The 15,095-nt window shown below is 32.1% G+C and overlaps 1 protein-coding gene across 3 annotated transcripts in view; it reads left to right on the forward strand.

Annotated features, from left to right (window-relative positions):
- The window catches only part of LOC124425083 (unconventional myosin-XVIIIa), a 71,391-nt gene that overhangs the window by 25,048 nt on the left and 31,248 nt on the right, over window positions 1-15,095 (forward strand). For 2 of the 3 annotated variants that reach the window (XM_046964902.1, XM_046964903.1), the window contains exons 6-11: window positions 12,096-12,284; window positions 12,481-12,657; window positions 13,132-13,332; window positions 13,515-13,667; window positions 13,860-14,443; window positions 14,633-15,078. In XM_046964902.1, the coding sequence (XP_046820858.1) occupies window positions 12,096-12,284; window positions 12,481-12,657; window positions 13,132-13,332; window positions 13,515-13,667; window positions 13,860-14,443; window positions 14,633-15,078 (1,750 nt within the window). Of the gene's footprint in view, window positions 1-7,210; window positions 9,307-12,095; window positions 12,285-12,480; window positions 12,658-13,131; window positions 13,333-13,514; window positions 13,668-13,859; window positions 14,444-14,632; window positions 15,079-15,095 lie in introns of those variants that run through there. The other variant, XM_046964904.1, reaches the window with a different exon arrangement.

Here is a 15,095-nt window from a genome sequence, read left to right on the forward strand (position 1 = left end):
CAAATTGGAAGAAAATTCGAACTTCGTAATTGTATGCGTTGAATCGTGTTAATTTAAGATAGTAGTATATCAAGAAATAAATAAAAATATTCTTGGGGTTTTTTTTTTTATCGACATATTCTTATCATATCAAATATTTGTATCATTGACTTAATTATCTTATTGTTATACAATTGGTTGATAATATTTCTTTTTTTTTCCTTTTTTCTTTTCTTTTTTTCTTCTATGATCATCGGATCAATAATTGTTAACCTGGAAAAGGGATTGATCGAAAGGTTGAGACACGTGCCAGGTATAGTAGTTATAAAGTGCAGCAGCGTTACGGATTTGGCATATGTTACAGTCACTGTTACAGTCGTACCAGTCAATCCGGTCTCTGCTTGCACTCATGTGAGTCATCGTTGTTATCCTTTTTCCCGCAAAACGATACTCGATATTCGCCATCAGAGTTCGGAGATTATTTTTCAATCACTCCGATTAGGCCCTTTTCTGATCACGCCATTAAACTTCGAACGAATTTAATTGACCTACGAGAAACACGCTCGTGTTTTTTCTCTTCCTTGTTTCTCTCTCTCTCTCTCTCTCTCTCTCTTTCCTTCCTTCCTTCTTTTTATTTTTATTTTTTTTTCTTTTTTTTTCTTTTTTTTTTTCTTTTTTTTTTTTTTTTGTAAATTCCTCAAATGGAAAAATCGTTCAACGATAAAGTAAACGAGCAGAAACGTTTATCAGCTTGATCGTCTTCCGAGTTCAAACTGACCTCAATTAGTTCAAAATGAAAGTCATTGTAGAGACTGTTGACGATTTTAATCATGACGATGAAGAAATCAGGTCGATATATACGCTAAAATGTCTGTTCACGGATTAGAAGCAGAGATTTTAGATTGGCTGTTAGGATCATCTAATAAAGAGAAAAATAAAGAAACGTGTGATAATAAAACGTGTGTATTTCTCAGGCTCTCTCTCTCTCTCTCTCTGTCTGTCTGTCTGTCTGTCTGTCTGTCTGTCTATCTTTCCTTCTCTCTTTCTCTCGAGTAGGTATTTCTATTCGTTTCTCCGAGAACAGCTCCATCTTTTTTACACGACACAAGGTCGTTTTTGCCATTCCTCTTACGTAGTGAGTAACACGTCTCTTGTTCTTCCTTTCTTTCTTCCCTCGAACGGCCTCGACCGACCTTCCTTCGTCGTTTTCTCCGGCTTCACGAAGGCGTCTTCGAAAAGAATTATTTTTGGTCCTCGCTTGGTAAAGTATAGTTGTATATATGTACGTATATATATATATATATATATATATATATATATATGTATATACTTGTAATAAGTTATATGTAGATATCTGTGCATTCCCAAACTTACATACGTTGGACTATATCTGGTTGTGATCTTACGAGTGATTTATTATTCCCAAGTTAGATTTGTACTTTTCAAACTTTCAGAAATTAACTATGTGGTAGGATCTGCGATTAAATTAATATTTTTGTTAAGTTAATTTGTTGATTAACGATAATTTCTTTTTTCTTTTTTTCTTTTTTTCTTTTTTTCTTCTTTTTTTTTTTTGTTTTAATTTTAATTCATAAAGACGTCTGTTTGTCCAAAAAAAAAGAGCATCGAGTCATTTTTAATTAATTAAAATTCCGTCCTCTCTGAATTATTTATTATTAATTATTAACAAAATTTGTCATCGTCTGTTTTGCATTGCATCGCAATAATTCTATTCATGAGATATTTTATAATTATTTATTATCAATGAAAGGAAAAAAAACGGTATACATTATTTTCATAATTTTTCGGTTTATTTCTCTTTTAAAAAAAAAATATTGTATTATATTACAATGCTTGACAAAAATACATTTTTTTTTTTTTTTATTTTTTCTTATACGTTGCCTCATTTTTCTTAGATACTACGAAATGCGTTTCGTTGGATGTAACATGAATGATACGGGGTTGTAAATATTGATAATCGCAGACGTTAGTAATCGTTAATCTTATTTGGAAAAGTCGTCAAATAAGCGATACCGAGTCACGGTGTTATCTCTTTCCAAAAATATCAAATAATTGTTTAACTATTATTAGACATATCTTACGCATTTGTTCACTTTCTTGTTCACTTTTTACGTAACTATAAATAATTTAAAATAAATAAATCATGATAATAATTATAATCACATGAAACGATCCTATAGTAATCGTCTATATGAAATATAAAAATAATATCGCATTCAACGGTATTCGTTGATCGTCGAGTTCTTTTGCACAGTGAAAGGTATGTCGTACCTTTAAATCAAATGTTTCGCACCCACGACACAGAAAGGATTTATTCACCCGAATGCGTCTAGATTGTATGGGAGGATGAAATATCAGGGCATACAGAATTATAGTAGAAAGTAACGGTTAATGAAAACCGATTGTTTCTCTCTTTCTTTTGCTCTTGCTGTCGAGTCGTACTTGGCTCGGCGCATTCACCGCATATATGTATATATTATATATGTATGCATCCATGTATGTATATATGTATGTATTTATGTTTGTATGTATGTATGTATGTATGTGTGTATGTATGTATGTATGTATGTATGTATGTATGTATGTATGTATGTATGTATGTATGTATGTATGTATGTATGTATGTATGTATGTATGTATGTATGTATGTATGTATGTATGTATGCATGTATGTATGTATGTATGTATGTATGTATGTATGTATGTATGTATGTATGTATGTATGTATGTATGTATGTATGTATGTATGTATGTATGTATGTATGTATGTATGTATGTACCGGTAACCGACGAGAAATCCAGCCGTTTCGCCTACGCTTTTTAATCCCAGCTGTGTTATACACCTTCTTCTCTACCTTTAGCCAAAGGTGACACGTTTTCTGGTTTATTAACTTTGTTATATCTATTTTCTTCTATCATACGATCGATATCTTATTGTCTAATGTATCTAGATTATAGTTTTAAAATCTAATACCTATAACAATTTATATCTCTGCAATGTGTTATATATATATATATATATATATATGTTTTCTTTTTTAATATTTTTTATTAATATATTTTATTTTATTTCTATGCATATATTTAACTGCATAAAATATAAAACATTTATATTTATATCACATGCATTGTTATATTTATATTATTGCATATGTTATATGCAATAATTGTTCGTTGAATACACGCGTACGTTTAAACAAGATCTTATGCCTACGTCTTAATAAATATCATTGTAGTATTCGTATCGCAATTCAGATTAATTACGTTAGTTAGTAAAGGATAAAAAATGAAATTAAAATAATTTTTTTGATAAAAATTATATAAACTGAATAATAATAATTTGTTGTTGTTCTTATTGTTGCTATTGCTGCTAACTAGTTTTACGGAGTAATGAACGAAACGCATAGGAGAAATTTTCAACATCAATTTATACGGAAATGAAGCCTCGTGCAGGAAAAAATTTTAATGGAAAAGTTAGAAAATTTTTTTTAATTAATCAACCAACACGTTCTATCGATTTTTTTTGTTTTTTTTTTGGTTTTTTTTTTGGTTTTTTTTCTTTTGTTATAAAAACGTCATAATGATGATCGATATTTAGCGATCTTTAATTCGTCATCGAACGTCCCACGAGACTCGCATTGATTTCGATGTAGCGCGTAACGATGGAGAAATTGTCGTGTAGCAATACGCCTACGTCTTATCGATCTTCGTCGTTTTACACCCCTGTACTTTGAATAAGCGTTCCGCTTGTCGAACAATGACGAGTGCGTCATCGTTTGTCAAGATAATTCAACTTCACGTTAGCAAGTATCGTTTTGATTCTCACGATACGTCGTCTCGTGGGCCGTGACGTGTATTATTCTTGCTGTAAATAAATCTCTTTGAACAATAATGCTTTAAAAATAATATTTGCGTCCTACTGAAAAATATTATGAGGTATAATTCAGATAATCTTAAATTTTCAATTGAAATTATGTTACTTAGGATATTTAGTTTTATTTAATTATTTGTTTTTTTTTGTTTTTGTTTTTTTTTTTTTTTTATACACAATATCTTGTTCTACATTATTCTCTTTATAGATTTTACGAAGCTTTCTTTGAATTTTGTTAAAGAATTAAATGCAATTTATGACGTTTTCTGTATGCATTGGTTCATTGTACATTTTGTTTTGTTAGTTCGATAGTTTTAATGCGCCTGTCGACGATCTCTAGAAAAAGATAGTAGAAGAAGTCTGAATAAAGGGTTGCGTCTGAAAAGGGATAGGGCGTGGTCGTTGAAAAGTAGAGATAAGTTTTAAGCTTATTCGAATAACAATGTATATTTAATAACAACATTATCATTAACAACAACAATATTAACACCAATAATAATAATAATAATAATAATAATAATAATAATAATAAGTAATAGTAAATATAGTAATAGTAAATAGTATATATAATTATTGTGATAATAGCGGTAATAGTAGCTGTGCATGGGTTAGAAAGCGGAGCGAAAGTTAACAATAAATTATTATTTATTACTCTTACATATATATATATATATATATATATATATATATATATATATATAGTATATATAATGTCTAATAATAAATTTACATATATATGTATAATAGAAAAGTACAGGAAAAAAAGAGAAAGCCATAAAAAATAAAATAAATCATCGATAAATTCAATGATTCGAAATGCACGAATTATTCTGTGTAAAATTATTACTTAACTTATTCATTGTAATTGGATCGAATGAATGCAATCTTTTCAATTTATTTTCAATCGCGAATTTATTTATTTCTATTTTTCTTTTAGTTAATTTTCGTTGGTCCCAAGTCAGTTTCCGTTCCATTTCGAGACGAATAAGGCTCCACTGGTTTTACTTCGCGGGATGCAATCCGGTGCGTTAGGAGTTTCTTAAAATAGTCTCTTGAATCTTCACGCACGCATTGCTCATAGCACGTGCAGTGCACGCGGATACGGCACGATGTCTGCTGCAATGTATCGCACGTGACATGCCTTTGAATCCTCATCCTCACCGAAATCTTCCTCTTTGATATGTTACGAGAGTCTATCAATCCAACGATAAATTCTCCGATAGATCGATTTATATTCCCTATGCATTATACGATTCGTCAAGTTAATCACTGTTTCGATACGAGTACTTTTCCTTTCATCAGAAATATATTTTTCAACGATACATTTCAAAATCTATAATCGTAGATACGAACAATCGGACAAATTTGTTTTTTTTTTCCAAAAAATTTTTTTACGATCAATTCAAAAATCTAATTTCATAGAATTAAAATAGAACGATCCGAACGAAACGATCGAGTGAGATAAATTTATAATTCGTTTTGAATTCGAACGTATGAAATTTAATTCAATATCGAGCAATGTAAGTTATTAAAAAAAAAATACAAAATTACGGGGCATATTGTTTTCATAATACTTTATATCTCGTTCGAAAGATTCACGATTAAAAATTTTATCGATTTTTCTTTTTCATTTTTTTTTTTTTTTTTTTTTTTCTTTCGATTGCTTGATTAGTAAACAAACGTTAGTTCGTCGAACCTCAAAAAATTTTTTTTCTTTTTCTTTTTTTTTTTTTTTTCTTTTTTTTTACAAAATCAATAAACGATAGATACGACAAGGAGTCTGTAAACGCAAACAGCCGAGTGAAGTGGTTCTCGGAAATCACTCTCGCGTATGCTCCGTACTCGTGTTCGGTTTTACATGGGTGGAGTATCACGACCTCTTCTTGTCGAGCATCGGCCGTTTTAATCGGGGAATAATATTATATCGGACGTTTTACGAGAGAATTTAAATTGAACGCTTTTATCCGTGAAATGATTATGATTTAGGATCACGTTCGAATTTTATGTCTACATATATACCTGTCTACATATATTTGAAATAAATGATACTAATAATTCATTTTTCAAACTAACAAATATTCGTCCCAGGCATTGATTATACCATTTTCTTCATAAAGATTATATTTATACCCTTTTTTTCATAAATTTAATATACTCAAACTCTTTCACGAAATAAAATATGTATATATATATATATATATATATATATGTATATGTATATGTATATATATATATATATTAATATTAATATATATTGTATATTATTATATATTAATATTAATATATATTGTATATTATTATATATTAACATTAATTACTTATTAATATTTATTAAATAATTATATGAAATAATTATATACGTAAAATCATTAAAGAGTACAAAAATCATAATCACAGCCTTAAGTCATTATTAATGTTAAACCATGAACGACAATGGCTAAAGTAAAGTAAAAAAAAAAAAAGTAAATGTAATGTTCTTGACAATATATGTATATGATAAATTTAATATATTATTATTCTTTTTTATCTTATTATTATTAATATTAATATTAAATAACGCACATATAATACCATTAGCATATATTAATATTATACAAAAGAAAAAGAAAAAAACCTCACTATATGATATTATGATAAATAATATTACTATATTAAAACGAAATGTGTATGACAAATTTATTTATTTATTTAAATGTATTATCATTATTCCTTTCATTTCTGTCTTTTCTTATTAATATCAATAAAAGACATAATATTATTTGTACGAATTAAGTAACAAAAATCTATAATTCAAATGCATTAAGCATTAATTTTTCAAATTTCTTATTGTTTCTTTCCTTTCTTTTTCTTTTTTATACCGATAATGTAAATACCTAATTGTTAGAATCAAAATGACACTTAAAATGTGACTATATGATCAGTGACAAAAAAGAATGGTGGGAGAAAGAAGAGTAACGCAAGAGAGAGAGAGAGAGAGAGAGAGAGAGAGAGAGAGAGAGAGAGAGAGAGGAGACATTGCTTTAAACGGTGGAACAAAGAGGACATGAGCTTGTTTTCACATGAATATAAGAGAGATAGAGAGTTAGTTAAAGAGCAAGGATGTGGAGGGAGAGAAGAAAGAGTTCCTTATCGAGTCCGAAGAGTCGAAGAGAAGAGAAGGAGAGCTCCAGTCATTGCTGGCACACGCCTCTTTCTCTCTTTCTATCCCTCTCTCTCTTTCTCTCTGTCTTTCTTACTCTCTCTTTCTTTTTCTCCTTCTCTCCAGCTCTCTACTCTTCTTACCGCGAGATCGCGTTACTTCAGTCGAGACTCGAGGGACTCACGGTACGCGAGTAGTTCCCCGAGAGGAAGTTAGCGAGAGAGTGGCAAGTTAGAGCGATATCGTGAGATTCGTGCCTGAAAAAGGATCCTTCAGGAAGAATAGGAAGAAAATCTTGTTCGTTCATTGTAAATGAAAGAGAGAAAAAAAAATATTAAATAAAAAGAAACAATTGTTGGATACCTCGATTGTTAGATTCATTCAATATAAGATTTCAAATGAGAAAAAAAGGAAAAGATAAAAATCATTTTTTGTAATAAAAATTGGACTTAGTGTAATCTAATTTGATCCGTTTATTTTAATTTTATTATTTGGGTGTTTGTCAGAAATTTAAGAAATATGACAATTTATTCTTCAACACAAATGTATATCCCTTGACACATGAATTGAAAAGGATAACAGTGTATTCTTCGACATGAAAGTGTTTTAACATTATAAGAGAAAATAAACTGGAAAAGGGAGAAATTAACTGGCTCCTCGAAACAACATTTCCTTGTTTATTGAGAAAATCCTATCGACGGCAGAACATTTTTATGTTCTCCTTAGACAAACATCTTCCCTGATCTATCGTAAAGCAATTTAGTCGGGAAAGCGTTGTGGTTAAATGCGTCATGGAAATCATCTCGTTAGGCTCCTATTATCTTCTCATCGTGTTTGTCCATGAGAATAGTTCATAACGATCTTTGGATTGCTTTTCCTTGAGGTAAATCATATACGTACATACATACATACATACATACATACGTTGTCCCGTTTAAAAATCATCTCACGTCAATAGGCACAGAAAGGGTCGTGATGTTTCTAACAAAACGACATGAAAATATTATTACGTGATATAATTTATCAAAAAGAAATAATGAAATCGAAAGAACGTAGAAGAATCAGAACTAGAAGTAATCTAACGAAAGAAAAGATACAAGGAGTTTGATCAAAACGAAATGTTCGACGTATAGGACCAATAACAAGAAATCGGATCTCGATGATCGGTGAAAAGACGTAATCGATTTATCGAAGTAGAACGAATCCAAAAAGACCGGCCAGAATCCTGATAGGATAAAAAAAAGAAACATGAGAATCGTCGATCAACGGGCGGATCAAGAGAACCGGTAAACCAGTTAGTTTTTCCGCTAAGCTCGATAAGATGATATTGTACGATTAGAAGAGAAAGCGGATGTGTGTGGTTGCCACAAGGTACTTAGCCCAATAATCACCAGAAAATCTCAAGATGCCGCGTAGGAACGAGGACGAGATCGATAAAGACGACTCGCCTTTGAGGGCACATTATGTCTTGCATAGATCGTGTCGTGGAAAAGCTCATGCGAGTGGTATCGCTAAACAGGCCAATAATCGTCAGGTGATCCTTGCTCATCCTGAAAAAGTAATGGAGAGAACGAACAAGGTCAGGGAAGAGCTAACGGCCAATCCCAAGAACGGTGGTTTTCCACAAAAACACAGTAGAAACAGTACGAGCTCTTGGGATTGTAGCGACAGTGACAGCATGAATAGCCTCGAAGTTGGTCAAAATCGAATATCAAATTTGACAAAAAATTCTACGAAAATAATACCAAAGACTAGGACATATTCTCAATCTAGCAGCACCCATTCCTCTTGCATGTCTAGAAACATGATAGGGAATTCGTCGAAGAAAAAAAGAGAGAGTTGGGCTGATACTTTGAGGGGTGGTTTGGTCGATGATAAGATCAGAAGGATGGAGGAGGGTTGGGACGATAGTAATATCATTGAGATGCCTAAAGAAAGAAAATGGAGAAGGATTACAGCTGAGATCGAGCAAAAATTACCAAATGGTAATGAGATCTTTGCGTTAAGAAGTGGCTCTAACATGACTGCTAAAAATCGGATCAATCATTTGTCTAAGAAGGTTCTTAAAAGGAACCGCGGTAGCGTTGTTCAAAGGCCTACCAAACCGATCTATGACGTAGTCGAGTGGGAGGAACTTTTGGAGATGGCTCTGGCCAAGAAAATGGCTCGTGGAGGACGTAGAGAATATAGGAAGGAGAATGGTAAAAAAGGATCGGAAGAACGTGGAGAAACGGTAGATTGTTTGAAACGACTTGAGGTGCTTCTTCAGAACAGAATGACGCCGCTAAACGTCGAGGTAGGACTCCCCTTCCTCTACCCCAACCCAACCACCCACCCCCTCCCTAGAAATTTCGATTAAAAATATTTTATGATTATTACGATCAAACAATGATTATTTCATTGCTTTGGTTTCAACGAATTTACAAAATATCTTAATGATGTTTCGTGCATGGATAAAATGAACTTTCTTGAATGGATTAACACAAACACATTTATTATTTTTCTTTTCAAATCTATTTGAACACAGAATGTTTCACACGACTATTCAGCAGCCTCGATGAGTCTGAAAGATCTAACATTTTCCTTTAGTAACTAAAAGCCATGTATGTAATAAATATGTATGTTTCAAGGGGGAGGGGGGAGGGGGCGAGGGAAATATATCTATGATTAGAGATGGAGAAGGATAGAAAAGACGCGAAGAGAACTGTGACTCTGTGTTGTGGATTATGTTAGCATGTTCCTCGTGAAACGGTCGAGCAAAAGGCCAACGACAGACGGTCTCGTAATATAGCAATTTTCCTCTTTAGACTCCTCAACTATAGAAAGGTCTATAATGTTTCTTATTTTTCGTTAGGTTTACTAAACAATACGACGGATTATGTTTCTGCGTAACTTGTTGGTAACTTTTCGTTGTTATGGATTAGTTGATTGTCCTTTAAGGTTTGGCCTGTGATTCATGCTAATATATTACCAGGAAATTCGCGATACGTCGTTCCTTACCAGGTTGAACGTGAACTGAACTAGTCACCGCATCCGTTCCTTCGAAACGTTTCGCGGCACGGCCACAGCTCGATGCGGAAATCGATACGCGAGTACTCGCAGCTGCACTAACACGGGGTGTATCGTAGAAACGGTCTATCGAATATATATGTACATATTTAAAGAAAGAAAACAAAATATTGACAAATTTGAAATAAATCGAGATTTATCGTATCGAATGGATGGAAACACAATAATGAATAATTTCATATCATTGTATTGAAGTAATATAAGTAAGCAATTTTTTTTTTCTTCTCCCTCATTTATATACCATATCGTTTCTCGATTTTTTATATCGAAAAGAATGATATCATAACGTTAAATGTTCGGATACGATTCATCTTTCAAATTTTTTCTGATATTGCTGTAACTTTTTTTTTTAATCAAATATAATATAAGAATAGAATCTTATCGCACTATTATCAACATTACTATCAAATTGATAATGACGTTCGTATATTTCATGTGGATCATAATTATCACATAAAAACACCTTTTGCTTTCGCTGATCCGATTAAAATGAAACCTATAGAACGTAATCAAAGTAAGTGAGTCGAATCATTTCGATCTGCGAACGTGAGGGCTATTAAATATTCCAACGTTATCTTATTCCGTGTTAAAAACATTGACAGAAAGAACGGTTTCGATAGAAAAATTTATGAAAAACAAGTCGTAGAAGGATAGCAGGCTCATTTTCCAAAGTAATTTGAATTCTTTAGCCGTTTAAAACATGCACATTCGAGGTTTATAGATCTCGTATCGTTCGTTAGCGATCATGCTAAAGGAATCTCGTCATTGATAACGACCAAGCACTTATCGGCTATTAGCGTCGTTAAACGATTTTCAAAGCAAGTATGCCCGTCGTTTTAACGTCGTACATTACGTTCACGCGTAAGCATTCTTGTATATATACGTTACGTACGTAAAAGCTTTATGTACATAATAAACATTATATATTTGTGTTGTAAATAGAATATACAGTATGTGTAAACACGTTACACATATACAAACAAAAAAGTAGTCTGAACACATAATAAGAAGTAATATCATAATGAAAGTTTTGAAGCTCGTAGTACTTCTTCGAGATCCTGTCTCGATACTCGAGGACGACGGCGATACCTCGATTCTAACAGATCAATGTGTGTGGGTGTAATGTGTCCTCGAGAGGTCAATCGGTGGGTGTTTGGTAGAAAAACAGCGCACATTGAAAAACTAAGAGAAATGTTTTAAATGAGTGCCAATCCCTCGAGATTCGAACATATTTGAACGATCAAAGTTGTTAATACTTTTAATTGCTGAATCGAGAATTTCATATAATATCTTTAAAATTGAGGAGTATACAATAATATTACAATAATATAAAGGAGTAGCCACAACAATAATATTGTTAGATTATTAAGAATTTTATAAAGACTAATGTTTCAATAGAAAATTGTGCTATTGAAAGTGGTATTTTTTTTTTCTTTTTTTATTATAGAAGAATTAATAAAAATTGTTTTTTTTTCTTTTTTTTTTTTTTTTTTTCCTTTGTTTTTACCAAGATTTTATAGCACATTCTCTTATATTGAATCCTTCAATTCCTTATCGATGAATTTACAATTGATAAGAGAAGTGTTTTCAAACAAATAAAGAGAGAAAATTATTTCTGACATTATATCTAATAAATAAAAAAAATAAATACGTTATATTAATATATTTTTTAAATAATTAGCCAATGTATATTACATCGATACTAAACTATTATATAATATAATAAAGATCGATATTATATTCATTAACGATGTAATCAGTTAATCAATATAATATATTATATAATATACTATCATCAAATAATGTGATATTATAGTAATATGATATAATAAGGTACTGATAGATGAATTATATAATTAATATAATAATTGAATAAAGATATTAATGAAAAGTTTATTAGCCAATTCATAATATTAGCTAATAATATCAGGAGTATCTTAATTAATAACTAATAATATGTTTAAATTAATAATACCTGACATGTCTTTTTTTTTTCTTTTTTGACATATCGTGTAGGCGCGATCGGAGGAGCACCTTGCGCAAGAACAAGCATGGCTAACTTCCGAGAGGATCTGGTTATTACATCGGGCAGGTTTTACACCGGCCATGCGTTGTGGACCAGCGGATCCGGATACGGGAAAGTTACGAATTTGTTTGACGACCTCCGGTGAGGAACTTCTCGTTGATGAGGAAGATGTCGAGAAGGTATGATCATAAAAATTTCTAATAATAATCATATATCTTCGATAAACTTCGATAAAGTAATCAATAAAAATTAAATGATTTTAAATATAATGGTAAAATTAAATGATTTAAAATATATATATATATATATATATATATATATAAAAGTCGTTTTAAATGAAAAGAAAATATAACGTCTATATTTATTATTTGACAGGCTAATCCTCCGCAATTTGATAAAGCCGAGGAATTATCTCAATTGCGATTCCTCAATGAGTCCTCTGTTCTACATATACTGAGACAACGCTATGCTAGTAATTTGATTCACACGTATGCCGGTGACAGTATGCTTATCATAAATCCGGTGGCCCCATTGGCAATATATTCGGAGAAGGTACATCAATTTATTAACAATAAATCATAATTATATCTTCTTTTATCATAATTAAATCATGATTTATTCCTCCTATTAATCATTTAATCGTCGCACGTATGATCTGGCATTAAATCTAAGATCATATATTTTACTACTAACAACTTCATTGTTAATAGTAAATTCATTCATCTTTTTCATTTACTTGAAGATCTTCGTTCCGAACTTTTTATTAAATGTAATTAATGTCAAGAAGAAATATTACGTGTGTTCGATCTTGTCTATATATTTATCTTCTTTTTTACTTTTTTTTTTTTATATTATAATATTTTATATTATAATAAACAAATATTATATTCTTATTCAATAATTTTATATTTCGTCATATCTTTGTAAATCTACCACTCGAACTTTTTTATATTCGCTTATTTTTAGTTCCACTCTAATCTCAGAGTAGAAGTAATATGTCAAACTGACCCTTTGATCCGTTTTTAGGTCGCTCATATGTTCCGAGGTTGCAAAAGCGAAGATATGCCACCTCACATTTACGCTATGGCACAGTCGGCGTATAGAGGGATGTTGGCAACTCGGAGAGATCACTCTCTCGTCTTTCTTGGTCGTAGCGGCGCCGGAAAAACTACGAATTTCAAGCACGCGCTGCATTACCTCGTGCTAGCTGCAGGGACTGTGAATAAGGTAGGTGTGAATGCTTGGATTATGAGCATTCCTCGAATATTTTTTTTTTTTTTTTTTTAATATTAAATCTCTACATCACTTTTTCATAATTTTTTGTCTCTTTCTCTCTCTATCTATCTCTCTCTCTCTTTCTTTCTTTCTTTCTTTCTTTCTTTCTTTCTCTCTTTTTCTCCTTCCTTCAGATATTAACCATAGAGAAGTTGAATGCTTTGTTCACCGTGCTCGAAGCCTTTGGAAATAGTCGGACCCATATGAATTCGAACGCAACACGTTTTACGCAACTGTTTAGCCTGGACTTCGATCAGTCTGGACAAATCGCTTCGGCATCGCTTCAAGTAAGATTAATTTAATTATTTCTTGTATTTATTTATTTATTTATTTATTGCTTTATATCTGTTAGGGATAATAAATATCTATATCTGTATATCTATAAGGGATAATAAATATATAGATTAGCTTAAAAATAAATCCCATCGTATAATTTATCCTACAATGAGATATGTGTTTTAACTAATGATTACATTTAGGTACTGCTATTGGAAAAATCGAGAATAGGTAGAAGAGCAAACGGCGATCCAACGTTTCATGCTATTTATCGTCTATTAGCTGGCGCAGAAGGTGCCCTGAGAAAGGAACTTCATTTGACGAATCTAGTCGCTGAGAACAATCAATTCGTTACGCCATTACAAAAGCACGAGGATAAGCAACGTGCCATGGTGGAGTTCAATCGTATCGTCGCTGCCTTTAGGATTTTAGGAGTCTCTGAGACCGATGAGAAGGTCATTTGGCTAGTACTAGCTGGGATTTATCATTTAAGTTGTGCCAGTGCGGTTAAAGCTGGTACAACGTCGCAGAGCCGTTGGCAATTCGCTAGAGTGGAGTGTGCTGAAAAGGCAGCTAATTTATTGGGCACGTCAGTGGAGGAATTAAGTAGGATAGTCTTTTCATCAAACGGAGGCGGTGCTGGTACGCCAAACACCCCAAGGCCAGCCTTAAGAACACCCAGTCCAACCGAGCAAAGCAAAGATGTCACCGGTATTGACGCTCTTGAGGGTCTCCTTATCGGTCTTTACTCGGAAGTTTTTCATTGCGTTGCGGCACTCATTAACAAGTGAGTTTTATTTTAATTTTCATTTTATTTTGAATGAACTCAAAGAGAAACGTTTTACTATTGATTGTTTGAAAATATCGAGTATACTTGAACAATTAAGACTCATTGTTAGATAATATTATTATAAATTAATATTTTCGATTATTGATAAATTAAATTTTTTTTCTTTGTTTTGTTTTGTATTCACAGATCTATATCGTCATCGGTGCATACTGTATCCTCACTTTTGTTATGCGATTCGCCTGGTTTTCAAAATCCTGCTTCGTGCGGAAGACAAACCGGAGCATGCTTTGAGGATCTATGTCACAATTATCTTCAAGAACGTTTACAATTACTTTTTCATCATACGACTTTGGTAGCTCCGAAAGATAGATACGTTCAGGAAGGTATCGATGTTGATTACGAGGATGATTATGACGAAGATGGGGTTGGATCCCCTCAAGGTTTGGTCTCTCTCTTAGACAGGGGTAGTTCTCAGAGTGCTACAATGTTACGTACTAGTCAAAGTGATTTAAGTGGTAGCAGACAAATGGAACGAAAAGGTTTACTTTGGTTGTTGGATGAGGAAACCGTTTGTCCTGGTGGTAGCGATGAAACTTTCTTGGATCGACTGTTCTCTTATTACGGGGACAGAGGTAAAAAGATTTATTTA

This window comes from Vespa crabro, chromosome 6 (assembly GCF_910589235.1).
Source record: "Vespa crabro chromosome 6, iyVesCrab1.2, whole genome shotgun sequence".
Classification (NCBI taxonomy): domain Eukaryota; kingdom Metazoa; phylum Arthropoda; class Insecta; order Hymenoptera; family Vespidae; genus Vespa; species Vespa crabro.